General features: G+C 43.0%; 1 protein-coding gene across 1 annotated transcript in view; it reads left to right on the top strand.

The window, feature by feature from the left end:
• LOC146171547 (uncharacterized) overlaps positions 1-26,484 on the top strand; it is a 78,155-nt gene that overhangs the window by 45,777 nt on the left and 5,894 nt on the right. The window contains exons 3-6 of the mRNA XM_084586483.1: positions 1,261-1,334; positions 14,189-14,251; positions 20,629-20,739; positions 26,385-26,477. Coding sequence (XP_084442609.1) covers positions 1,261-1,334; positions 14,189-14,251; positions 20,629-20,739; positions 26,385-26,477 — 341 coding nt within the window. The remainder of the gene's footprint in view (positions 1-1,260; positions 1,335-14,188; positions 14,252-20,628; positions 20,740-26,384; positions 26,478-26,484) is intronic.

The following is a 26,484-nucleotide window of genomic DNA, read 5'->3' on the forward strand; positions in this document are numbered from 1 at the left end:
TGGATCCTTTCGAAGCATGCCGTTTGGAATTCTACCTTATCTCCAAACATTTTCTCTACAGTCTATTAGAGGTTTTTAGGGGTCTCATCCCATTTTTCTTTAACCCGATTTATGTGCGACTAGACCCGCGGTGTGTGTGTGTGTGTGTGTGTGTGTGTGTGTGTGTGTGTGTGTGTGTGTGTGTGCGTGTGTGCGTGTGTGTGTGCGTGTGTGTGTGTGTGTGTGTGTGTGTGTGTGTGTGTGTGTGTGTGTGTGTGTGTGTGTGTGTGTGTGTGTGTGTGTGTGTGTGTGTGTGTGTGTGTGTGTGTGTGTGTGTGTGTGTGTGTGTGTGTGTGTGTGTGTGTGTGTGTGTGTGTGTGTGTGTGTGTGTGTGTGTGTGTGTGTGTGTGTGTGTGTGTGTGTGTGTGTGTGTGTGTGTGTGTGTGTGTGTGTGTGTGTGTGTGTGTGTGTGTGTGTGTGTGTGTGTGTGTGTGTGTGTGTGTGTGTGTGTGTGTGTGTGTGTGTGTGTGTGTGTGTGTGTGTGTGTGTGTGTGTGTGTGTGTGTGTGTGTGTGTGTGTGTGTGTGTGTGTGTGTGTGTGTGTGTGTGTGTGTGTGTGTGTGTGTGTGTGTGTGTGTGTGTGTGTGTGTGTGTGTGTGTGTGTGTGTGTGTGTGTGTGTGTGTGTGTGTGTGTGTGTGTGTGTGTGTGTGTGTGTGTGTGTGTGTGTGTGTGTGTGTGTGTGTGTGTGTGTGTGTGTGTGTGTGTGTGTGTGTGTGTGTGTGTGTGTGTGTGTGTGTGTGTGTGTGTGTGTGTGTGTGCGCGTGCGCGCGCGCGCGTGCGCCTACCACATCATGCCTCAATGATCAACTCTTTTTTGGCTACCTTTCGGCGGCATTGCGATGCTATGAAGAAGCAGATCAATTATTAACAGGGACCTTTTTCCACTAGTTCTCACAGCTGCATCATCGTATACAATAGACGACAACAGTAGACGCTGAAGTGACAAAATTAACGTTTTGCTATTTCCACAAAAGCACTTGAACTACCAGTGCACGAGGGTCATACGGTTTGTTAAAACAGTGAAAACGCCCATCTCTAAGTTGGTCTGAATCACAAAACGATAGGCAATGTGATTAGCCGTACAAAACCATCCTGCTTCTATATATGTACCTTCAAAATTGATTGTGGTTTCTCTTGCGTAGAAGCCTTTTTGCGGCTCCTACTACACCACTTTGTAGCTTTTAAGGAATGTAACCAAAGCTGGTCTTTTCTCCTCACTAGACTGCGGCCGACAGAAGAATTCGCAGGTTGACCAAGCCCTTGCGTGTGGAAAACCCACCACAAAGATAGGACGAGTAAGTGCCTGCTATTTTTCTAGAGCTCATTGTCTCGAACTCATCGCTATCTTCTCCTAAAGTTCATGGTTTACTAGACGTAAACTTTAGCTGTTCCGGTCGTAGGCACTGCCGCACGTTGCTTTCGACAGTGCTTCGTCCAACAAATTTTCAAAAGACAATAACTGCGATAAACATACCGTTGCTGTGAAAGCCATCCCAAAAAAAGATTTAAAAAATCATCCGAATCGTGGCCGAAAACTTTCGGCGTGTGATTGTGCCTATAAGGCAGGCGCGAGTTTCAATTTAACAACCATTCTTTCGAATTTTTTATGGCCATCTCCGGAAAGGACTGCTTTCTGCCGGCCACGTCCGCTTTGGTCGATGGAACATGCTTGTCACTCTTGCTGATGTTGAGCAAGGGAGCAGTAGTGTCGCGTATCGCAGTTTTTCTGCTCCTTCACAAGTCACTTGTGCTAACCTTTTTCCGTTGCAGCTGTACTTAGTTAGGGGGTGAAAAGGATCACCCGATTGCAAAAAACATATTTTATTTTTGCAAACGCATTGCTGGATAGATCTGATGTGAGGGTTATCACATGCGACAGCTTTTCTGATTGACATTAGGCTCGCTGTGCAGCAGGCATAATCTATAAACCGCAGTATAACTTCTTCCGGGGCAAGTTAGAGCTCAAAAAAACAACCACACACACACAGACTAATGACACAGCACAAGCGCTCACTACGAACTGCTTTATTGCCGGAAGGTGACGCGTTATATACGGCGAAAAGAGCATGAAAAGAGCGGGAAAAATAAAATAACAAAAGGTAATAAATGAACCGATAGTGCGCAGTACGCATGCGCAGGCAAAAATCAACTTTAATAGTTTATCTTGCAATGTTTTTCTTCTCAACAGTTAGCAGATTCAAGATACTGAAATTCAACGTTAAAAAGAGTTACGGATGGGGTGCTGTTGCACTCACTGCCAAACTTCCTTATGTGATAGGCTTCTAAACTAACATGGGCCGTCTGGTCTGAACTTCTATCGAGAGTCTCCGTCCGATCAAACCCTGCCACACATCCTTTGCTGTCACTTACATGCGCAACTAAATGCTCATGCCTATCACCAAACTTCTTAGTTTTAGGGTGTGTTGTCCTAATCGGCCATTGATTGGCCGACATAAAACTTTCCACATGTCATGGGAATATAGTAAACCACTCCAGAGGAACCCTTCACAAACGGTGTTTTATGATTTTTGTCCCATCTACGTTTTTTGGCATCACAGATGCGTGGGAACAGCTTTGCCTTTTTTTAGGGAGCCGAGCAAAGGACAGCCACGCCATGTCTCCTTGGCACGTTTTAGAGGTTGTGCGAATTTCGGTGGGTGCAGCGCACAACCTAAGGCTTAGGGGCCTTCTTGTGGTCTTTTGCCGTTTTCCTTTTCGTTCCACGTTTGAATTTTTGTACGACGCTCTCAGAGGCTGCACTCAGCACCGAAAAAAAAAACCCAGCAGCTGAAATTCAGCTTATCTGATTGTTGAAACTCTGCTTCATTTGATGCGGGCAGGATTTGTGGAGAGCATATTCTAAGCACAACGATGCTACTCCTCTTTGGATTGTCTTGGAGTGCGCCAAATCGTATGTAATATCGTGAGTAATATCCCCAGCAGATGTGTTCCTCAAAGAAAGTCAGCTTAAGAACCTCAAAAATCCGTAAAACAGTGACGTTTTGTAGCTTATACGTAAAACTCAACCCAGGAACATTTTTTTTGTTAAAAACAGCTAAAACTTCCTCTCCTGTAGAGGGGTAGGAGAAGGTGGTCTTGTTCGTTAAAAGCACTGAAAATTCATTAACATATATCTAAAACCTTTTAAAACCGCCCCCCCCCCCTCATAAAACCTCGATCTAAAACATAATTGTCTACCTTAGCTAGGAATATATTGAAAAAAAAAACAGGAGTCACACATGATCCTAAACAGATTCTTGTGCGCTGCAAACATGGCTGGTTGCCAAACAACAATAAACTTTGAATTGAGATACAACTGCCATAAAGTTATACCATTATCAACGGACAATCATGCCGCGAACTGATAGGACACGTCGCCGTTTTCTTCTGTACATTCTTCAACGGACAACAGAAGTTGATCGTTAGGCACTGAATAAAACAAGTCTTGTACGTCAACAGAAAACCCGAAGCCAATGTCTTCATTATACGTACATAAGAAACTGTGGCACATCGTTTGACCTTTTGGTTAGTTATAAGTCGTTCAAACCTAGGTTCTTAATCTTTAATAAGAGCTGACTTACCTTCCTTAGCCGCAACCCCTTTTCACCCTAATCCTATAAACCTAATGATCATATTTAAATTGAGTGCGATCAAGCTCAATGAAATATTAGACCCCTGAAAGCATGAAAAGCACCAGCTGCTGTTGTCGTAGACACAATATTTTCTACTTGTAGAGTGCAGCATATTGAAGCGTGCGTTCGGGGGGAGTAGTGGATAGAGTGTAAGGTAACTGCGCGGAGCTCGCGCTAAAGTGACCCGCTAGGCGTGTGCCTGTGCTTTTCTCCTCTCATTCACCTGACATTACACGTATGAAAAGCTGACCTTAATTGCATCGACTGCGCCCGGCGGTGCGCGTCCTGGTATGTATGCAGGCAGCGACGACGAAATAATGACAAGTGGCGTGCAAAACTTTCTTTTGATGTCGTAAAAAATGCAAGTTATTACAATGAGAGCTCTAGATAATGCAAAAGTCAAGCACCAGCCACATGCGCCTGTTTAACCTTCAGCCCAGCCTCTATGTCAGACTTCGAGCCACGCTTTTGCACTGCAGTTATTATTTCGTTGTAAGCGTTCTTTTACAGGTTTTCTTATGCTACCACCTATCTTCGTGTAGTTTGCTGAAATGATTCTGGAAATTACTGGCGCTGAATTGCCTATCACATACACAAGAGAAGGATGTAGAAAGACGATCGCACCGGTAATGCATATACTAAAAAAATGTTCTGACTTATAGTAAGCAAAAAACGCTCTATGACAAATGAACAAGAGACTTGGAATCATAAGAACATGAAGAAGAAGGAGAAGACAAAGATCACAAAGAAAAAACTGAAAACAAAATCCAGAGAAAAAAAGGAATCGAAAACGCGATTTCAACTGTGGAAAGCACATCTATATTGTTTTATTCTCTTTAATAAGCACCTTTACTTGCTTCCTGCTGAGGGCTATCGACAGCACACCCATACACTGTTCATCTTGAGTCTTTACAATAAGTCATTCTAAAATATTTCGATAATCTCTCCCTTTAAACTATTGTTGAATCTGGCTGGGACTGTTGTGTCTGTGATCGTATGTCTCTCTCTCGCTGCCAACTTCTCCGTACCGATAACAATGGGTTTTCAAGCTTCCCGAATCCGACAATGTACCGCATGCCGTCTGAAGCCCTCAAACCGTTCAATTCAACGGCCAGTCCGCCCCACAGAAGCCTTCGTTACAAGTACATATGTAGTGATGTGAAATCTGGTAGGAGACGTAGGCTGCGGGGAAGATACTACCACTGTAGCGTCAGGTATTGAGTACTCTCAATATCCACGAACAGCGCTCGCCTCGAGCCCAAGGCACCGTAGCATACATTAACTGCATTTCGATTATGTGACACAAAAGAAAATGATCGCTTCATTGAATATTTTGCTACTAGACCATACACCTCTTCTATCTTCACTCTCATATGTGCCCCTTTAGGTAGCCTTTTCATTCGCAATAAAATGCATGCACAATAGGGCACCTTGGTGCCATAAACGAATCGCCATTGTAAAGCCAACATTAGCATAAGTCGTAAGAGCGCGTGCAAAGTGAATGCGGAACGGGTTCACGCATCGGCATATAAACTACAAAGCTTTGCCGTTGCGCAGAAGAAGTATGATAATGCATGCTCGCGTCACCGTTTTCGCCAATGATGCTTATTTCACTCGCCTCCCGTGGACGAGCATTTCTGGCGCTCTGTGCAGTGGCATTACACTGACAAACTACAGAATTCCTCTGATTATAAGTTAGGATATTTGACGTTCACACATTATATGGCTGGCCACCCTTTCTATTCATTACTGTATTCATTATGCACTGACATGCAGCTTACTACTATGCCAAACTATATTCTGTGATAGCTGTGTAGATGAATTCAGTTCACATCAAATAAGGTTTTCGTTAAAGCACCAAGCCGCTAAACTTGTGCTCAAGAAACACTAAAGTTTGTTATCCATAGAAACTGCAGTCTTGTCACGTTGCATGCTGTACATGTATGTACATGTAAGTTATTCCAAGCCAAGTGTATGTCCCCGTGGCTAAACAAATATGCACACAATTTTGTCACTGTGATGATGTGACTTTGGAATCGGATGTTTTGGACATGAATCTCTAACTCGAGGAAAAGATTATTTCTACAGAAAAGCTGCTTCATTTAAGAAACTAACGCCTAAAGTTATTCCTTTGTGAATAAGGCAGAAAGACGATTAAAATATATGGTGTTCGCAATGGCAAGCATTGCGGCGCTTGAATAAGAAACCCCTATAAGTAAGTGACTGGCCATAGGGTCTTCTTGGCAGGAAATACTGGAGTGGGTAGTCATTATCTTCTCTAGTAAATCGCATTTTGTCACAACTCTCTGCCGTGACCTGTCTATCTTGGGTGGCCCTACACAGCAGAGCTCACGACTTCATCGAGTTTCGCAAGCCCCTCCGCCACGACAAGGCAGTGATCCAAGAAGGGGATCACTGCATTGAGAGAGGGGAGTTCCAATTCACCTCATCTGTCTCCTCAGGAACCTGTATGAAGGGCATGAGGCCACAGTCAGAACTGGGCATGGTCTTACTGATTGGTTTCCGATTGAGAAAGGAGTGAGACAAGGCTGCATACTGTCGCCCTGCCTATTTAACCTATATGCAGAGTGCATCATGAGGAAGGCCGATCTGGACGAGTCTTCAGCTCGAGTGAAGATTGCTGGAAAACGTATCAACAACCTTAGATATGCGGATGATACCACTTTAATGACAGAAAGTGAAGTAGAACTCAAGAGGCTTCTGATGCGCGTACGAGAAGAGAGTGAGAAGTATGGGCTTCAACTGAACATTACAAAGACGAAGATCATGGCGTCTTGCCCTATCACGTCCTGGAGCATCAAGGGACAAGAAGTGGAAGCTGTGACAGATTTTCTCTTCTTGGGCTCCAAGATTATCCCGGAAGGAGACTGCAGCCATTAAATTAGGAGACGCCTACTTCTGGGAAAGAGAGCCATGGTTAGCCTTGACTGCATAGTAAAGAGCAGAGACATTAGTCTGCCAACCAAGATCCGTATAACTAGTGCTATGGTCTTTCCAGTTGTGATGTATGGATGCGAGAGTTGGACTGTGGAGAAGGCTGACCGCCGAAGAATTGACGCGTTTGAATTGTGGTGCTGGCGGAGACTCTTGCGAGTTCCTTGGACTGCCAGAATATCAAATCAGTCGATATTGTCGACCAAAACCCTGACTGCTCATTGGAGGGTCAAATTCTAAAGTTAAAGCTCAGCTACTTTGGTCATCTGATGAGAAGATAGGAATCGCTGGAGAAAGATTTGATGTTGGGAAAGGTTGAGGCTCACCGGTGAAGGGGTAGGCAGCGAACGCTATGGTTAGATAGCATCCTCGAAGCGCTGCAGATGAAGTTATGTAATGTTAGAAAGATAGTGAGAGATAGAAAGCGTGGCGTGACATGGTACATAGGGTGACGAAAAGTCGGACACGACTGAACGACTGAACTGAACTGATAAGTAAGTGCCAATAGCAAACATTTCACAAATGCACATATAACATTCTTTTTATGTTCTCACATCAGCGAGAGAAACAAACTAGTTAGAAGGTATTCGATCGCGAAATCAGTTTCTTTCTGTGTGGTACCCTTAGTTTTTGTTTTGTATGGAAAAGCTACATGCAGACAAGACAAAGAACGACAGACTATCTGTTTGTTCTGGCATTTATAGTCTTCGTCAGCCATTCTTCAGTCGCGAGTTTCATAATAGAGGCCCCGCCGGGGTGGTGCAGTGGTTATGGCACTCAACTACTGTGCCCAAGGACGCGGGATCGAATCCCGGCCTCGGCGGCCGCTTTTCGATAGAGCCGAAAAGCAAGGTGCCCGTGGGCTGTGCGATGTCAGTGCACGTTATATATATAAATTATTTACTTATTTCAAAAATGACATACAAATACGAGCCTGTCCAAGCCAACAATGGGCTTGTGGGGCAGCGCTCGGCAGAATGGAGCAAGCCAGGGAGCGGCAAAGTAAGTCAATATTGCACAAGACTCAAAATAAAACTAAAAAAAGGCAGTAAGAAATGACGGGGGAAAAAAATAAAAAAACAAAGAAAGAAAGAAAAGAAACAAAATTACACATACAGATCAAAGATATAAGATTTTAGTTCTTTCCATGTGCTGGAGGATAAAACATTATCTGGCAGGTCGTTCAACACATCAAGTACATAGAAGGCACGGACACGTTTGCCATATCTTGTCCGTAGTCTTTCGCGTGGACGTAATGTTCTGGCGGGGACATACGGGAGGCAGAACTCATTGTTCCATATATACGAAAGGATTACCGTTTCTTTGAATAACAGCCTGAACGAGGGCATGTGCGAGCACGAAAAAAAGACCGGGATTGTTAGTAATGTGCACACGATACATCACCCCAGAACCCCAGGTGGTCGAACTTTCCGGAGTCCTCCACTACGGCGTCTCTCATAGCCTGAGGCGCTTTGGGACGTTAAACCCCACAACCCAAACCAAGCCATAATAGGGGTAATATATTGGTTGGGGGAATGCTGCATAGTTGGGCACCAGTGCGTGTGCCCAGAATGAAACCGCACCCCCTAACTTTCATCGCATCATTCCGCGCGTGCGAATTATCTCCCCGCAATTACCCTGTTCATCTAGCCGATAGGATCGCAATAAATTAAAACTCGGTAATGCTGAATTTAGAAAGCCACTATAAATGTTCCCGCTGAAAACTTTAAAGTTACATGTGGCAGAAGCGCATTCTTGCTTCCTCGATAACAAAATTAATGAACTCTCAGTTATCGTCACCTTCCGTGTTTAGATCGTCCACATGCATAGGAATGTTTTATGCAGTTATTCGTACAGCTGTAAAACGCATAAATATAACTGCGATCGAAGAAAAGCAAGCTATAATTCTAAAGATCGCAACAAAAGGCCCTCGCCAGTAGATATGGCTCACTTCAATACGTACCGTCGTTGCCAAAAGTAACCAGGCTGCATGTTTTGCATCTCGCCGGTATTCTAAACTCAACATTGATCCCCAGAGGATCACAACTTGTTAAGAAGTGAGTGCAAGAGCTCGCCTTTACTTTGGACAGATTTACAGTTTCAGAAGTGATATGAATTCTTTGCTATCCGACTGAGAAGCAGAACACGCAGCCTGGTTACTTTTGGCAAATACGGTACATCTGGTGGATATAGCTCAGTGTCATTGACAAAAAAATTATGGTTTTGTAAGCGCTATGAAGAAATTCTGGCTATACCCGTACTTTGAAACAAAACGATATACGGATGAGCATGTCATTGCAGTAAAACATTCGCTTAAATGCTGTTTCTGTTCTTGGCTCTTTTCGAAAAGAGCAACCTGTATAATGAGTTAAAGAATTAGAAAGGTACAGGTATATACTACACTTCCATACAGCATGGTATTTTATAGTTTTCCATGCGGATTCATTCTTATTTAGCCCTTCTGTCGCAACCACCTTTTACGCTTTTCTCGGGCGGCGGTGCATCCAGACCACAGCGATTGCTGCTGGCTGAGAACACTAAATTCATCCGCTCTTACCAAACTTTCTTTGCTCATTGCGCAATAGAGAATCGTCCAAATCCTTCCTGTAACGACATCCTTCCGCCTATCTATTCCTCCGCACTCACCAACCATCATTATCATCAACATCATCATCAGACGGGCTATATTCACTGCAGGGCGGACTCCCATATTCCTCCAATTAACTAGGTCTGTACAAGCTGCACACACTTGACCTTTGCAAACTTCTTAACCTCATAGGAGCACCTAACTTTCGGCCGCCCCTGCTATGCTTTCCCTCCATTGGAATCAAATTGGTTACCCTAAGTGACCATCGCTTCTCATCTCTTCGCTCTACATGCGATGCCAATGCCCATTTCTTCTTGATTTCCACAAGAATGTCGCTAGCTCGGATTATACCTCTGACCCAATCTGTACGCTTTTTATCAATGTTGAACCTGATATTTTTCGTTTCATAGCTCTGTGCGTTGCCCTCAAATTAAGTAAAACACTTTTCGATAGCCTCCAAGTTTCATCCCAATGGGTAAGTACAGGTAAGGTGCCACTGTTGTATGCTTTCCACTTGATCTAAATCAATAAACTGCTAATCATAATCCCACCATGGTGTTCTACTTTCATGAGAACCAACCACCGCACACTTCTTGTGACTTTCATTCATTCTCTGTTCGACGCATTGTCCCGAACATTTCATTCCCACCTCTTTTCATATTAACTGTATGTGCATGGCATTGCTTAGGCCAACTGTGGTCACTAAGACACTAAAAAGCGAAGCAATTCCTTGGCAGTTCTCAGTATGAAAATGTGGGTTGGGTTTGTGAAAGACGGGAAATTTGTATTGTTTCCTGTATTATCAAAGATATATCACGCAAGCACTTATCGGTCGACGGGGCTGTGCGGAAGAACAAGTGCATGTCCAGAATGCGGGGTGTTGAGTCGTCTTGTGGGGTGTTCTGATTATTGCGAAAGAACCTTACAAATCAATGGTTATATTGGAGCCCAGAAAAAGATTGATTATTTGATTGATTGATTGCAATCTCTGCATAACCACAGGTTCATATAAAGAAAAATTTGCGATCAAAGACTTGACAAGCCCATTACATCTATTGCAATCGTTGCTAATATTACTCTAAATGCAAAGTACCTTGCAACTAGCGCACTTATCTGTTATAAGCGAGTCATTGTACCCATTAACAGCTATAGTAAATGCGCAGCAGATCGGAGAACAAAAAAGCTGTCCATACACCGCCAAAAAGCATGAATCAACATTTGTGTTTTTCGTTGCCGAGATGTCTATGTCTATGTAACACCTCCATGTAAAGATGTCTATAAAAAGATCGAATGTCTCCATTCGGACAATTGCTGAGAATGTGTACATCTAGTAGGAATGTACAAACATGACAGGTTACATTTAGACCTCTGCCTGTAGCAACACTGAAGTAACCTTTAGCCAGATAATGTTTGGCACCATCAGCTCTTATAGAGTGAGACTTATATCCCAGCCTTGAGGCAACAGACATCTGGATCACGGGATTCAAAATCTTAGGCTGGAAGTTGTTTGCAGAGCCTCTCAGTGAAACGAGTAAATTGTGTCTAGCATGTTCCACAGGTGGCAATCCACCGATCGTTACACAAACATCTGCTTGGCCCGAAGCCATGCCTTAACACGGAGCATTGATCTGTGCAGTTTACAAAAGAATGGTTTTTTATCAGATGGAATGCACATGCACTTAACACACAATAAAATGCTAGGGTGGAGAAGCTCCTGAGAAAGTTGCCGGCATAAAGGTATTGGAAACAGACTGAGTAAGAACCTGCGTAATCTTTTTTCTAAATAGATTGTACAGATAACCTAAATAAAAGCGCACAGTGAGGAAATTGAAGGTGTCCGCAAAAGTAATTACGGAATCACCAAAGAGTCCCTTCAGCATTTGTCAGGCCGGTGCAAATAGGTGTAGCAAGTTAGAACTAAGACACTTAATAAGCACACATACTAAAATTGATGGTTTGCCAATTTGGAAAACAAAAAAGTGCGAAACTATCAGTTGTTCGAACTAGTAAACGAGACTTTATCCGCCGAACTTTTTTAGAAGAAACACCTTATCACAAAGCACGAATTCCCACAGAGAGCACCATACGAAAGTTGCCAATATTGCGCATTCGCAAAATCTACTTCTTCGCATAACAAAAAACTCGCAGGACATACGCAAGTTTTTAAGCAAGAAGAGATTTAACATCAAAAGTTCTTGACCCATCCGCGCCTGGGTTTGCCGCCTAATAGCTACAATATCTGAATCCCAATATGACCCACTGATGTGAACTTAGTGGAGAGGAACACCTAGGTACTGTAGGGGGATACTATCCCAACATATGCACTAAATAAGACTCGGCCTCAGACTTCACTGACCAAACCAGAACACTTTGGATTTGTCTAAATTAGGAGCCGCACCTGACACCGCACATAAACCAAAAACACTGCCTAACCCATCTAGTTTAATGCACATCCAATCAATCCCTGCGCTGGAGGAACAATGAAAATGAGTAAAATGAATTATCTCACCTTCATATTGTCCAAAGTTCACAAGACTATTCTCGTGCTAAATCAACAATTAAAGCAGCACTAGGGTAATTAGTGCAATGACGCTTGCTTAACACGGCTTGCTCTTCATCCCCACAAACAATTTAAATCTCACAAGAGTATAATTTTTACGATCGGTGGGCACATTACCAACCAATGACATCACAAATAGGCTGGTATTCTGCTGCTTTAAAGGGTAAAACTGATAACTTTCCATTGAACAGGCAATATTTGGAGGTTACAGGATATAAGTCGCCCTTCATCGTCTATGTAGTACGGCATAGCTGTAATATCAAGTGTATTTGCCAGGATGAGCATTCACCCGCCAGATAATCCTCTCGAGTGGCTAACAATAACATTGTATTCTCGCAAAATGACTCGAAAGCTGCTTCCTTATCCTCGTCTGAGGACAGCATGGGTTCCTAGATAGCTACCATCTCACACTCTTTCTTTGGAAGATGGCGTAACTGATTTTGATTTGATGTCTACGCAAAGTCCTAACCTAAAGGAAGCGATTTGAAATACTGCGACGCTTGCCATTTTTGTTGCTCTCTATTAAACGCCTTTCCCTAAATAGGGTGGTCTGTCTGCAAATTGGCGGCATAGTGCAGATAGCGCCCTCATTTCGAATTTACCCAGCCCGCGACCACCAAACTAAATGCCTCTCCTCGCGCATCACCACCTGCACACACCTTCTCACATTCTCTCGTATTTTACGGTCAGCCATGCCCAAAGCACTTTGCCTGAAACAAATTGAAACTTGTGCAGATTCACTCTACAGTTCACTGAGGCCATTATCACCAGCACCTGTCACTAGCTAAAAATTTCACTTCTTGAAGCGACAAATAAATTTTTGCACTCTAATGGGTGAAAGAGGAACTGTGCGCCCATGACATCATCATTCCACGAGGTTAAAAATTTTTGATTCTACGATCTGGGCACCTACGCGCTGTGCAGCTCTCACGTTGGCTACCATGGAATAATAAAAACACAGCAACCCTTGTGTGCAGCTCTGTATAAACATGACCAAATGTTGTATCCCGCACCAGTCATGTGAACAAAAAGTGCGCTAAGAGCCATTTACCATGACCCCTTCCCACAACGACGCAGGTCACAAGTAGCTGTTGCTCTTCCCAGCCCCTTCAATCGGGCAAATATCTGCTTGTTATTATTGAGGAGCACCCATGGTTTCCGGTAGTACAGATGATCCATTATACATCATCTAAACAATTTCTACCAAAGATGCGGAACATATTTCCTACTTTTGCCATAGCAGACGAAGTAAAGTCATACAACGGCGTACACTTAAACAGGAAAAACATGGCTTCGCTTGCAACTGAGCTGAACTTATATCACTGCAAAGTGAGATTATATTGCCCCAAGCAGATGTAAACGTGGAGAGCTAGTTCCTCAAGCCGCTATAGTTAGGCTAATTCAGACAGCGCACATCGAAAACAAGACTTGGCTGCTGAATTTAATTAATACATACTGAGTTACAGGCAGCTTCTACCATGCATCCTGCCACCAGAGCAGCACCAGCACATTGCTACAAAAGACACTCAAAGAAAACACACAATGAAGGCCTACGCCGATTAAAGCAACATGCTTGCTATCGTAACTTCTTCATTGGAAAACAAGTACTTAAAACGAGGAATAAGGATAAGGAACCACTTCATCCCTAACCGCTTAATTGTGACTGCAAAAAAGGAACACCATTACAGAAGCAAACAAGGAAGGGAAGATAGCGTACTTCAAAAAGCTGTTGGTACCTGGTTACTCAGTAGGGCCATAATCCAATCATTCATTGAAACACAGTACCAGAACACAATGCACCACATGCGTCTCATAGCACCAAGCAGCAGGTGCTATCACGTTTACCCCAAATTGCCAACAAGCATTGTCAAAAGAAACAAAGTAGACTCATCGAAGAATGCTAAGTATAACCCCCCCCCCCCACACACACACACACAAAAACACTAATTTCCCATATGGTGGAGTGGCGTAGTGTTGAGTGTGTTGCTGTTTCGGTTTCAGCTTGGTTACTCCACGGAAGCTACAGAGTCATGGACATCATCCTGCCCAATGCATGCTGGGTATCTAAGCCGGCGTAGGAAGCAAGCGTTGAGATCAGCCATCAACTGCTTTGAAAATCATGTCCAATCCAGAGAATAAATGTTCAAATACCAGTTACACGTAGAACCCAATCTATAACTTCACAAAGACCATCTTCTTCATCTCCTTAAGAGAGAGTCTTTCATGAAACAGTAGGGCCTCATGGCAACACCCATGGCAGCAACAGTTTTCAACGATTGACCAAGTCCTTTGCTCGAGCAGTGTGATAGTATAAGTTTTGCAATATTAGTTAAATTTTTGAGATGATAAAATTGGTTTCCCCCGTCTTTACCCCTAGTAGATCAAATACGCTATGCTTTTTCATTCGTCTCACAGGCTGTACATTACGGAACGTGCATATGCAACAACAAAAACCACCCAGAGAATACGAAATGCGTGGTAAGTACAGCGGCTTCATTTGGGATTTTCTTTATTCAGTGCAGTTGCAATAACTATTTCTCAATACTTAATAATACGAAAGGTGTATTAGAATATATGGAGTCTCCAATAGGTATTCAATAGGCGATAGCATTCCCGCAATCTCTGCCACTCGAATACAGCTGAAAGCTATATATTTTTAGGAGAAAGTGTTTGCTTAGCCAAAACCCCGAAATAATGGCTGCAGTTCCAGGAAATAAATGGCCGGTTTATCAATACAAAACAGCATAATTTCAGATCGTAAGTAATAAATATGCTTTCTTCTCGATTAGAACTTTCTGTTTGTATTCATTTATAGAAATATGAAGTTGTCACATTCCGAATTCGGACAGGCCTGTCGTCAGTGTTGGCTGAAGAACTACGAAATTTAAACATGTTAAAACTTAATACGGTTATGTTTAGCAAAAGAAAAAATATATATGCTGGCAATATTACTAGTACATGATGGTGCATGCTGAACAGCTAGAAGGGCTTTTGTAATTCAAAATAATAAGGAATATTGCCTGCATAATACTAAAAGGATACCAATAAGAAGCCGTCGGGCGCCAGCACGCGACTCGGCGACGGCTCGTCCGAAATGGCAGTTCCGTTATAAAGAGGTTCTCTCGGTATGTATTATCACGAGAGCCGGACTCGTTGCTGCGAGGCCTTTTTCGCTCGCCACACCTCTGTCTTGCTACGTTGACTACGAATTCGTGAACATGGCGAACTCGTAGGGTGGTCTAGGAGGCCACCTTGTCTTGATCAGCACTGGCCAATAAAGAATTGTTCCGGCCTCCCCCAACCCGTTCTGGCCATGAGGAACACAGACGCCTCGGGAAGTCAGGTGAAAGGTAGCCATGGAATCCTGAGGAAGCCCTAACGCCATCGCTTCCGACACTTAAAAATAAAGCTTAATATACCGTCGATTGAATGCCACGGGTGGCATTTGTCTCAGCAAATCGCAAAACTACAATACCTGCACAGGAGCACTGAAATTTTGGATTACGGGTATCGCAATTGTTAACCAATTTTTTCCTTATTACCATTTCTTTGCCTGTGGCAGCGCCCGTCTATTTTCTGCCCCTCATAGTTGCCTCCTTTCTATCACTACCTACGGTTTTTGATATTTTATTCCTGAATCCTTTCTTCGATCGCCGCCGACGTACTTACAGGAGCTCCGGGTAGGCTTCAAATTGAGCGCACGCCATAAACATTCTAGTGTCCAAAGCGTTCCGCAAACCAAAGTCTAACTATACCTTAGCAGCACACATAAAAGGCCATCTTAAATTCGGATATTCAGAACTTCCTCGATGTAGTCCTTGATACTTTTTACAGGTACCGCGACTCTGTTTTCTCATCTTGTGTCTCACAAGTTTAAAACGTCTCCTTTAAAGTAGGGGCATCTAGTCTTGCTTTTGTGCATTTATAAACAATCTACCTGTATGAATCGGAAAATGTCACAATATTCCCATGAGCGCGTCGCCGCAGTCATTGTGAGTCTATATTGTCTTTATTACCTTTATCTGATGAGATTGGAATTGTGCGCTAACGATGTGTGAAATACGCAGTATATAGTCGATGTGGTTCAAAATGGTTACCGCGTTCGAAGTTTCAGTCCATGGTCGCGATATAGACGTCAGCCACGGAATACGTATTCCTATGCAGGAGAAAAGGAAACTTCACCTGTGTACCCCTGTCATTAGCACACTTTAGGGCATCCTAGTGATACTCACTACTCCGAAGTCGTTCTCTACGTCGTCTGCTTTCTAAATAGTGCTATCCAGTTAGATTTACTTACGCTATCTGGCTTGAAGCTTCTTATTCCTTCGCCACCAGGTCATCGTACTCCAAAATGCTTCAGTATTGCTTACTTTTGTTACGTCACGTATATCGCAAGTCATTATTCAAGGCATCTTACTTCTTTACCTATGCCGATGGGTTGCGTAGGAAATTATCATCACTCATCAATTTTTTTTCAGGTGACTGCATTTTTACCACTTCATTATGTGTCCTAATGAAACCCTCGCTCTTCATACGCACCTTCACACTACAATGCAATTACGTGGCAAGTGGCAGATTATTCTATGTGTTACTAATTGATAAATGATTTCATTTTGCCTTTCACTGAGCCTTTCATCTAGCACTTGGTAGCAGCAGCCACGGTGATCACAGTTTTTCTAAGCGCCTTCGTATACTTTCACAGGTTGCAGTCAGCACGTATCAACGAGTGGCGTGATCTTAGCAGCCGCAAGAAATGACCGTTATATATAGTTGCGAGCTTCTCCAGCTTTCTTCCATTCTCCCAGCTTTCTTCTCCAGCGTATTTTCCTGGCTGCGAACTTCAAAGCTGTCACCCGTTAATAATTAGGGGGATTATTAAAAGATGCGCCCTTAACGGTGCGCACACTCCAAGACACCCTTACAGTGAGGGTAGCTGTTCCGGTCACAAAGGAGATGCCCTCGACCTGCGTGGCAATCTCAGCCGGAGTTCAACTACCTTGTAGTGACAGAAGGGGGTGGTCGTTTGGTGCCCAGCGGTCGCCGGTTCAACCCAGAGTAAGGTTCGGAGCCAGAAGTAAAAAACAAAGCACAATTTATGCACAGCAAGAGTCGATACAAAAGAATACACAAGAAGATTTGAAATGCACAGACAAGAGGTTCACAGAAAACAAACGCTAAATATGCAACTAGATAGATATTCAATAACACAGAGGCTTTACACCACAGATCAAACACGAGAAAGTCTCATAAACAAACACCAAATTGTTCACCGGGCACTGTTGCAGTCCGACGCCTCGAGAGTCACGATGTGGCAGCCATGCAAGACTAGCGCCGCTCCCTCGAACGTCCGTGGGCTTGCCAGCAGCGGGTGATCCCCAGGAGTCCAGCCGAAGCACTGGCGACCACGCCGCAACCACTGCTGACTGACTACCAAGCGGCCCGGCCTCAGTAAATAGGGCGCGCCGCGTCTGTCTGTTAAGGCGCGCTAAAGCTAGCGTGCACACACACTTAGCTTCGCTGGTTAGAGCGCTCCCTATTCCTACCGTCGAGCCGCGCGTCGTCATTGGCCACGACCCGTAGAATGTTCTGGAGAGATGTGGCATATTCCAGACTGATGAACCACCGTCCTCCCCGGGCAATGGGAAAGAGGGTGACAGCGACGCGTACAAAGCTACGCGCTCTCTCGCGCAGGGAAGAAGGCTTTTCTCGAACATTGTGGTACCGTCCATGCGGTGCCGCGGGGGCCTCGCGCCGCGCCGGCTTGATAAAAATGTGCGCCGATTTCGTGACAAACGCACGCGAAGATCTCATCGCCACCTGACTTGTTAGCAGCAGTCACGGTAATCGCACAATTGTTATAAGCAACTTCGTATACTTTCACAGCTTGCACTAAGGACGCATAACGAGTGGTTTGATCTTGGTAGCCGCTAGAAGCGAAGACCGTCATCTTAGCATCACGCATCACCAGCGTTCTTCGGCACCGAGCACTGTTCCTGCATATATTTTTGGCTGAGAACTTTAAAGCCAACGAAGACCCTATCGTCGCCTCACTTCGTAGTAGCGACACGGCAACCCCAGTTTTCCAAAGCGCTTTTATATACTTTCGCGGGTTGCAGTCAGCTCATATCAATGAGTTGATAGATACGACTGCCTTCATGCATAGAAACGTGTTTTTCAAGTGTTCTTCAGCAGCGAGCGCTACGCCTCCGTGTATTCCTGGCTGAGCACCTAAAAGCCAATGAAGACCCCATCGTCGTCTCACTTGCTAGCAGCAGTCGTGGCAATGTGTACTTTCACATGTTGCAGTCAGCGCATATCAATGAGTGGCGTGATCTATACTGCCGATGGAAACCACGACCTTCCTCTATAGCAAAGTTTTCTCAAGTGTTCTTCAGCATCGAGCACTTCGCCTGCGTAATTCCTGAGAGAGAACTTAAAGCCAACAAAGACCCCATCGTCGCCTAAACTTGGTAACAGCAGTCGCGAAAATCACAGTTTTTCTAAGCACCTTCGTATGCTTTCACAGGTTGCAGCTCATACCTCACTTACCCAACCAAAATTGTTTGGATTTGTCTAAATTAAGAGCTCCCCCTGAAACCACGCAAAACTCTTCTGTAAAATGAAAAACCTCGAGTAGGCTCGTTGTCAGAACAACAAATAAGGCATACGGCATTAGCATAGGCCAAAATCCTAAATTTACATTGAGCCCGAATTAAGCCTCGAATAGCGGCGCTGGTAGTTTTGCTGAGATGAAGGGGCTCAAGATGTAGGGCAAGTAAAGAATGTGATGCAATACACACCCCCAGTGAACACATGATTTCAGTGGAATAGATTTGTTTAGCTCTTGGTTAACAAATAGCCGTGTGTAGGACCCCTTATAGCACAACCTTATGCCCTTAAGTGCATTATCAGAGATATTTCCACGCCGCAAGCTTGCTGACGGGGAATCGTGACGGACGTTATCAAACACTGTCGCAATGTAAATCTTCATTAGGACTCGTCTCGTCTGAGACAGTCCGCAATGACAAACGTTCATCGTGGATATAGGTTTGTATACTGCGGTTTCTAATGCCACAGACCTGATGCATTTTGTTTACGTTTGCGACGTACAGCTGCATGCGGCCACAAAAAACCTTAACAAACCATTTGTAACCTGCATTACAGATTGAAATCGGACGATCCCCTTCAACTATTAGTGTATTTGTTTATGGCGTAAATATAGTTTGTCCAGAATATAAAGAGAAAGTAGAAAAAAAAGCATCATAAGATGCTCGGAAAAGTTCCACCAAAGCAGGCACAAGGCAAGACAAAAATGTTGTATAGAACTCTCTAGTGAAACCTCCGGCCCAAGGGATTTTTGAGCTTGAAGTTCAGAAATAACAGATTGAAACAGATTGTTGAAAGTGGCGAGTTTGTTTTTCAGCACGCGGAAGTCGCTGTGTACTGTCTACGATTTGTGAATACTCTTTGAAAAGGACTCCCGGTTACCACTCGCCACACATTGGAGCGACACTTCTGCGAAGACGTTATCGGTGCTTGCTGGTTGCACTCAATTATTGGGCGCTCTCATAGTTTGAGAGAATGAAGGGGAGCGGTGGGGTGTTGCCAAGAATTGTTACCTTCGTTTTTTCTTGCACTCCGGCGTGCGCTTTCGTTGATAGGAGAGAGAAGTGTCATTTTCAATCGCCGATATGTTCAGTGTTAATGAACCTACCTTTGATGTTCTTCCGTTGCGAAAAGTACTGATGGAATGCTCATTGGAAGTGCCCGTCTTCTAGAGCAAATAGCTTTGCATTCGGCAGACAACAAAGGGTTAGTGTTGTAGTAGGTAGTCTCAATGGAAACTCACGTGTATGCCACTCACGATCGGAACTGTACAGTTCAGAGGAATTGCATGCATCGAGGCGGCATTACCCGCCACACAATCTGGTAAGTGCCTTCTAGGCAGCTGTACAATGGTGCAGGTGAGATGAGAATCGCCCAGTGCACATGGATCCCGAGCCGTACATATAAACCCTCAGCCATTCATGGATAATCGTGCTGCACGTTTAAAGCAAAAAGCAGTACCGCACATAATGTGGCGTCATAGACTGATACTAGTATGTGTGGTGAGTAGGTTCAAAGTAATAGGAGCACAAAGTAAGACAGCAGTGATTAAGGGAGATGCATTACGCGACCATTGCAAAGCCGTTCTGTTGTGGCCTTTTCTAGCCTTCTTAATTCAGTTTTCAGCTTAATCAGCATAATTTCTCGGAATGTGCAGTATACAGTTTTGTTTAAAATGCGTGTAGTAGGGACTCCAGTGCAGATAACAGCCCATTAGAGCCGGTGGATTTAGATGTGTAATTTATGAACAAACCCCTGTACACAGCCAGGGCATTGTTATTTTGGCTATGTAACAAAATTCTGAAGCCCTGTTAGTACTACACGTATGTGGATTATAAATAGTGTACGTTCACAAGTGGCCAATTTTTTATTTTTATTTATTTATTTATTTACAAATACTGCAAGCCATTACAGCCCATGCAGGAGTGGTGCAAAAACTAGCTGCCAGCTTGATACATCATAGACACTGCTCAAGACCACTTCATTCATTTATAAAACGAAAGTTTTCATGAAGGTCTGATGAAGTTGTCACTGTTACTGGAAGATAAACCAAAAATAAATGCTATCAACATCACTATAAAGAAAAACCTAATATGATAAGCATTTGCTGTAATATATTACAATTACTTTGCATACCCGCGCAAGCTTTCAGCCAGGATGCCTGAATGTCTGTTCTCTTCATTGCGAAGTTTTGTATCTGAATTTCGAGCAGCTTAACAAACCTTTACTGCCTTGCTTTTGTTTCATAGATGAAAGACACAAGCCCTGACAACGAAGAAAAATGGAGGCCTGGAGCGTGCAAAAACGGGGTTTGTCAACTCAAAGCCCTTACCAAAGACTGCGAAAATGTTCCGACTATTGTGAGAACTTTTTCAGTCTATTTACCACTGATAACATGACCATCTTATATAATGCTAGCAATATTTAACCATAATATATTCCCATAGCAGTTTTTGTGGCTTCAGAACTTTTGTAATTAAAGTGAGAGACAGGTTTCTGAAGAGCAGTGATCAAAATAGGCTTTAAAACATAAAAGGAGCTCATCGGGATCTAATTTAGCTGTTTGTGTCCTTATTCTTGCATTCCCTACAATGACAACAAGGTTCTTGGCACGTTACTTCTTTATTTACCCTCTAAATAAGGTTATTGTTTGGTGGGCGTAAAAGATATGTTCGTAAAAAGCATTTTACGTTTTGAACAATTATTTTATATTGCATCGCTCAGAGAAATGCCGATATGCTAAAAATGTGCTTCAAATCTATTGTACTTATTTCATATTAGCTTCGTATTTTTGGCCCCATACTCAAAATGCACAGAGATACAACACTGCATACTTTTTCCAATATCTTAAAATATATTTTTTCCTCCATAGTGTATTTCTAATATGTTGAAATCTGCTTTATAAAGTTCGACTTGTTATGCAGGGATGAAAAGCATTCCGACAATAAACTGACAATGTAGTTTCGAAGCATTACTAGAGTACTCATTACTTCTTTTTTCATGCAAGCAGAAAGTATACAAATAATGTGGCAAAAGTATATTTCTAACATGCTTCGAATACACTCAAAATGCACCAGAAATACGATGCACTTTTTGAAACGGGAAAAATGAATATACGGAAAATACACCAGGAATAACTCACAAATGCGCTAAGAAAATAAAAATACACAAAGCACTTCAGAGCTGTCTAACAAGAAACAAAGTTTCTATTATTCAGTAATGTCCCCACAAGTACATTGTTTCTCCGTTTCATACCCCTTGCTATCCAGCCTTGCAAAGTTTACGCGAGTTGAAAATACAAGTATTTACAGGCTGGAGTCCAGCTTTGCAAGCTAGCCCTGGCCCTTACGCGATAAATAATCACTGTGCGTGCGTGCGTGTGGAAACTTTATGGCGTATAGCGGGAGCAATTGGCATCATGTAGCAATAGGCGTCGTCCCTGGCGGATGTCAACGCAGCGCTATTGGTGAGAATTATGTATCAGATATTTGTTCCTAACCATTCTCTGCTCCGCGTTCGGTATGCTGTCACGTAATTACTCCTTTTAAGTAGCATAGAGCTGGTAGTCAAGTTAGATGCTACTTGCGGCAGAAATTGGAGCTGATGGAATAAATGAGCATATTAAAGTTTCACTGCGGAGCAATATTCTACGCGTACTTTACACGAATTAATTGAATATTTACAAAAGTAAACTTTGAATACGCACCAGGTATGGTAGAAACACCTGTCTTTTTCACGAATTCGAAAATTGCTCGAGGCTTGCTTTCAGGTCTTGCATTTTCGACATCTTTAATAAACACATTTTTAATATCGAGCTAGACCTCAAATTTCCTTCAAATGAATTAATTTTATATCTACAAATGTACATTTTGAATACATTCCCAACATTTTAAAATCGCATATATTTTTTTCTAATCTTCAAAGTGTGCTCGAAGCCATTCTAGCATTTTCGACCGCTTTTTGATATACATTTTGAACATTGAGAAAAACTTGAAAAATACTTCAGACAAATTAATTCTATATTTACAAAAGTACTTCTAATGAATTGACAACATGCCACAAGCGTCTATGTACTTTCCACCTGTTTGAAATATGCTTGAAATGTACGTTCGTAATACATTTGTTACATATTTTGAATATTGACTAAGAAATTTAATAAATCGTTTTTAATGTATTTAGAGCGTATTCCAGAATACAAATTATATTTGAAATACATTTTGAATATTCCGCAGCATAATTTCAAACCTATTACGTTTTGTTAAGGGATGCTGCTCAATCTGCAATACATTCAGCTCATATATATTTTAATCTAACCTATAGCGCGACTGATATAGGGGAAAGACACGGAAGCAAGGCACCGCGACGCCTTCACATCACCGTGTTTATTGAAAAGTGCACAACTATTTGCAAACTTTTGTAATTTTGCATGTCGTGCTGTAAACCATTCCTTAGGTTGATATTACTCTGGCACATCTACCCTAAGTTTTCACCTTTTCGTGGCATTATGTGTCGCGATTTTTCTGATTATGCACTTCATTTTGCATAATAAAACTATTTCGTTGTAGAACACATGATGAAAACTAGAAATAACACACGATGAAAACTAATTGCAAACTCAATTACAAAGCTGCTGTGGAGATTTTCTGGGGTAACGGCTTCAAATGCGGAGTAACGGCTTCATAATGAGTGTGCGTCCTCTGCAAACAAAAACACGAAGAAATCTGCGCTTCTTTGTGAGGCGGTCAAATATGTGTATAAAGTGGCAATGAAGATTTACCATAACAACGAAACTTTATGCGGAATATGTGATTTTGCTCAGAGACCATGGGTAGTGCGCTAATTTTGTCGAGTTCAGTAACAGAAGGACTTGGAGTAACGCTAGCTATCACGCTTTCTATTCTCGTGCGCTTCTAGTTCTACATTCAGTGAGAACTTAGAAGTATCACTTTCAGATAATTACAGCAAATTAGAATGCCGGAATTAAAAATTAGTACGGAGACAGGCACTTCATTTAGAGCTAATCAACGACAAAGCTACCAAAATGAACAATTTTTAATTCGTGAAAACCTCCTCAAGGACGACGGCTAATAGTTCTCACGTCTTATTGAATTTGAAATGACTTGTATTCCTTAAAGTACAGCAAAAACACCACTCGCCGACAATACGTTTGAATTTCGGTTGTTATAACAACGCAGGAGAGCAGCTCGCTGTTACCGATTTTTCCTGCTTCAGAACCTTTCCGGTATAGGTTTCTTGAAGCAAATTTCATTCTCTGTAAATTTACTATCAGCAGAACCTGACGTTTTTACAAATTGTGTAGAGTGAGATTTCATGCTACCGTTTAAGCAGTAGTACACGTTATAAGTACACGAGGCGCGTGAGACGAACCTCCACAGTTTCTTTATGTCATACCGCACTGCAGTCAAGAAGTATACGGTTTCAAAAACACTTGAAAGCCCTTTAGCAACTTCCAGCTGGCCTTTTTGGTGCAAAGCCACGCCGGCTATGAAACCCGGGGATTACCCTGGGTTGGAAAAAAAGGAAATGACACCAACACAAAGGCCTACCAAGCGACTGTCAAGGCGACAGAAAAGCAATAATATTAATACACCAGGTTTGGTGGAGCCACTTATTGAATTTCAATCATCGCAGCACTTTGGATAGACAAAAGAAATCACCCCAGGTCCTGCGGCTGATTTCATGGATGATACATTTCCCTATCATGGCAAGCCAACGTACAGCCACCACCGGGGTGGTTTTATTGCGATTTCATAGAAATTTTGAAAGACTTTATTCATAAACTTTGAGCCCTGACGTGGTGGTAAAGTTGTCAAGAAGCTCACTACTACCCAGTGATGCGGGATAGAATCGCGGCCGCAGCGGCCGCGTTTCAACGGAGGCGAAAAGCACAACGCCCGTGTGCTGTGCGTTGTGAGTGGAAGGTAAAGAACCGCAGGTGGTGTCAATTCCCGCAGTCCTCCCCCACGGCCTCTCGCCACCTTAAACCGCTAACGTTAAACCCATATAACTCAAACCAAACCAAACGTTAAATTTACAGACAAGATCCATAAATGCGTGAGGCAAGTGCGTATTGCTGCAATTTGCAAAACATTCGGCATGCTCTGCATGTGTGCTAAAGCGCCTTGAGGAATGCAATTCAGCCACTGTTTCCGCCGAAACGCTATCAATCTATTGATGCTTCAAACACATCTACATAAAGCTATAATGGTAAGGATGATAACGATGCCTTAGTGTTGCATACCAGCACAAGATAGAAAACAATGCATTTGACATTTAATCTCCGACACAGTGGACCACAAGAAGAGTTGGCTTTGCCAGAATAAATCCATCAGTATAAGAACGCCAGTCATGTTCTACTGTTATTGAGATACACCCCGTTTCCATTGCCTGCTCAATAAGAACGCCGACGTTTGGCTAGAGAAATTTGACGATGTGACCAAATTCACTGCCTATAACGCTGACTGCAAGCTGCGCCTTGTTCCCTTTTCGCTAGGACGTCGTGTGATGACATGACCCGGTAACCATAAATACCTCCTCTAGGCAATGAACACGTTCAAGGTAGAATACTCACCTACTTTAACCACGACATTGAAAGCAAAAGGCAGAACTGCTACTACACAACAACCTACAGCATCCAATGAAAGCATCACGTAATATACCAAAGATATGAATCGCTTCTTTTGTCGCAGACGTGTAAATTACTGGAGTCAAAAATACGTCTTTTGATGTCACATAATAGCGACCAGTTCTCTGGTCTTTTTAAACCCCGCCATTGGCATTAGCAGATATTCTCAGTGAAGCGACAGCCACCCACAAGTCTAATGGCTTGCGTGCTAGGTAGTACCAGTGCTCAACTGTATCTATGACCGCGGTCATTGGTATTGAAACCACAGCACCTTCAAAGGGTCGGGTATAAGGTGATTCGGGCTCCCATACGAGAGTAAACAAAATACATGCTGACCTCAACCGAGGTTCTAGCCGTCACAGTTTGTGACTTCAATCTCGAGGAGATGCAACACGCGCTGCGAATGTCAACAGCCGTCTCAGCTACTGCTGTGCCCTAGAACTTGATCCACGCTGCCATCACCAGCCGCTTAGTCCCGCCACCAACACTGCCTATCCACCTGAGCTGGTCGCGGATGCGATCGTACCTGCATACCTGATATCAGCAGTAGAGTTCTTTAAACACTGGAACACCTCAAGGCGACACTGTAAGTGAAAATATATGTCGCAAATGAAACTTCAAGGCAGTGCATTTACTTCAAGTTTGTCAAATAAATTAATGCCTTAACAAGTAATGTTTGTCGTCATGATTTCCATGACAAGCTGAGAACCTTCGCTATCGCTTCCAAGAGTATTTAGACTAGTGAGTGCTAAATTCACATCTTTTCGCATTTCACAGCAACAAACAAACACGCGATGACAGGACTTCACCATATTGCAGTAAGCTACAGGATTTCATGCAATCAAAATGAGAAACGAATGCCGACCGAAGTTTAAGTATTACGTAAATTCGTACAGCGCAGTGCTGGCTAGGACCGATGAATATCAGGTAGATTCACAAATTTAATCCGCGTGCATTTCTCAAGCAACAGTCGTTGTCTCAGCTTCATGAATACTTAAGAAACGTGAAGTTTGAGACTATAGTTATTTCTTTCTGGCCTTTAGTGCTGTGTGCAATTTCTTGACGTTGTGTATTTGGCTCTGCATTCGTAGAAACGATTAATGGCTAAGACAACTTTCTCAGAGAAACATTGTTTAAAGCAGTGTTTTGTTTCTGGAGTAGCTGGCCTGATGAGACTATCCACCTATTACCTCGTTAAAAACCCTTCCAATTAAATTTTATTGCAATCGCAATTAAATGCGCTTTTTATTCCTTCCATGCATCCTACGCGGCTGTTGGTATAAAGATAAATTATTCAACCGTATTCAGTTCAAATTTCGGAAAGTTACCATTTCTTCTTTGTTTATGTGCTGCTTTTAGCCCACTGGAAGTTCACCACCTCTTGGATGTGCTTTCTTCTGTGATCAAAGGAAAGGGAAGTACGGATATTTTCCACTTGGAACAAAATGCCAGGTAAGAC

Source organism: Amblyomma maculatum, unplaced genomic scaffold (genome assembly GCF_055883805.1).
Source record: "Amblyomma maculatum isolate TAMU_Amacu unplaced genomic scaffold, ASM5588380v1 scaffold_20, whole genome shotgun sequence".
NCBI lineage: Eukaryota > Metazoa > Arthropoda > Arachnida > Ixodida > Ixodidae > Amblyomma > Amblyomma maculatum.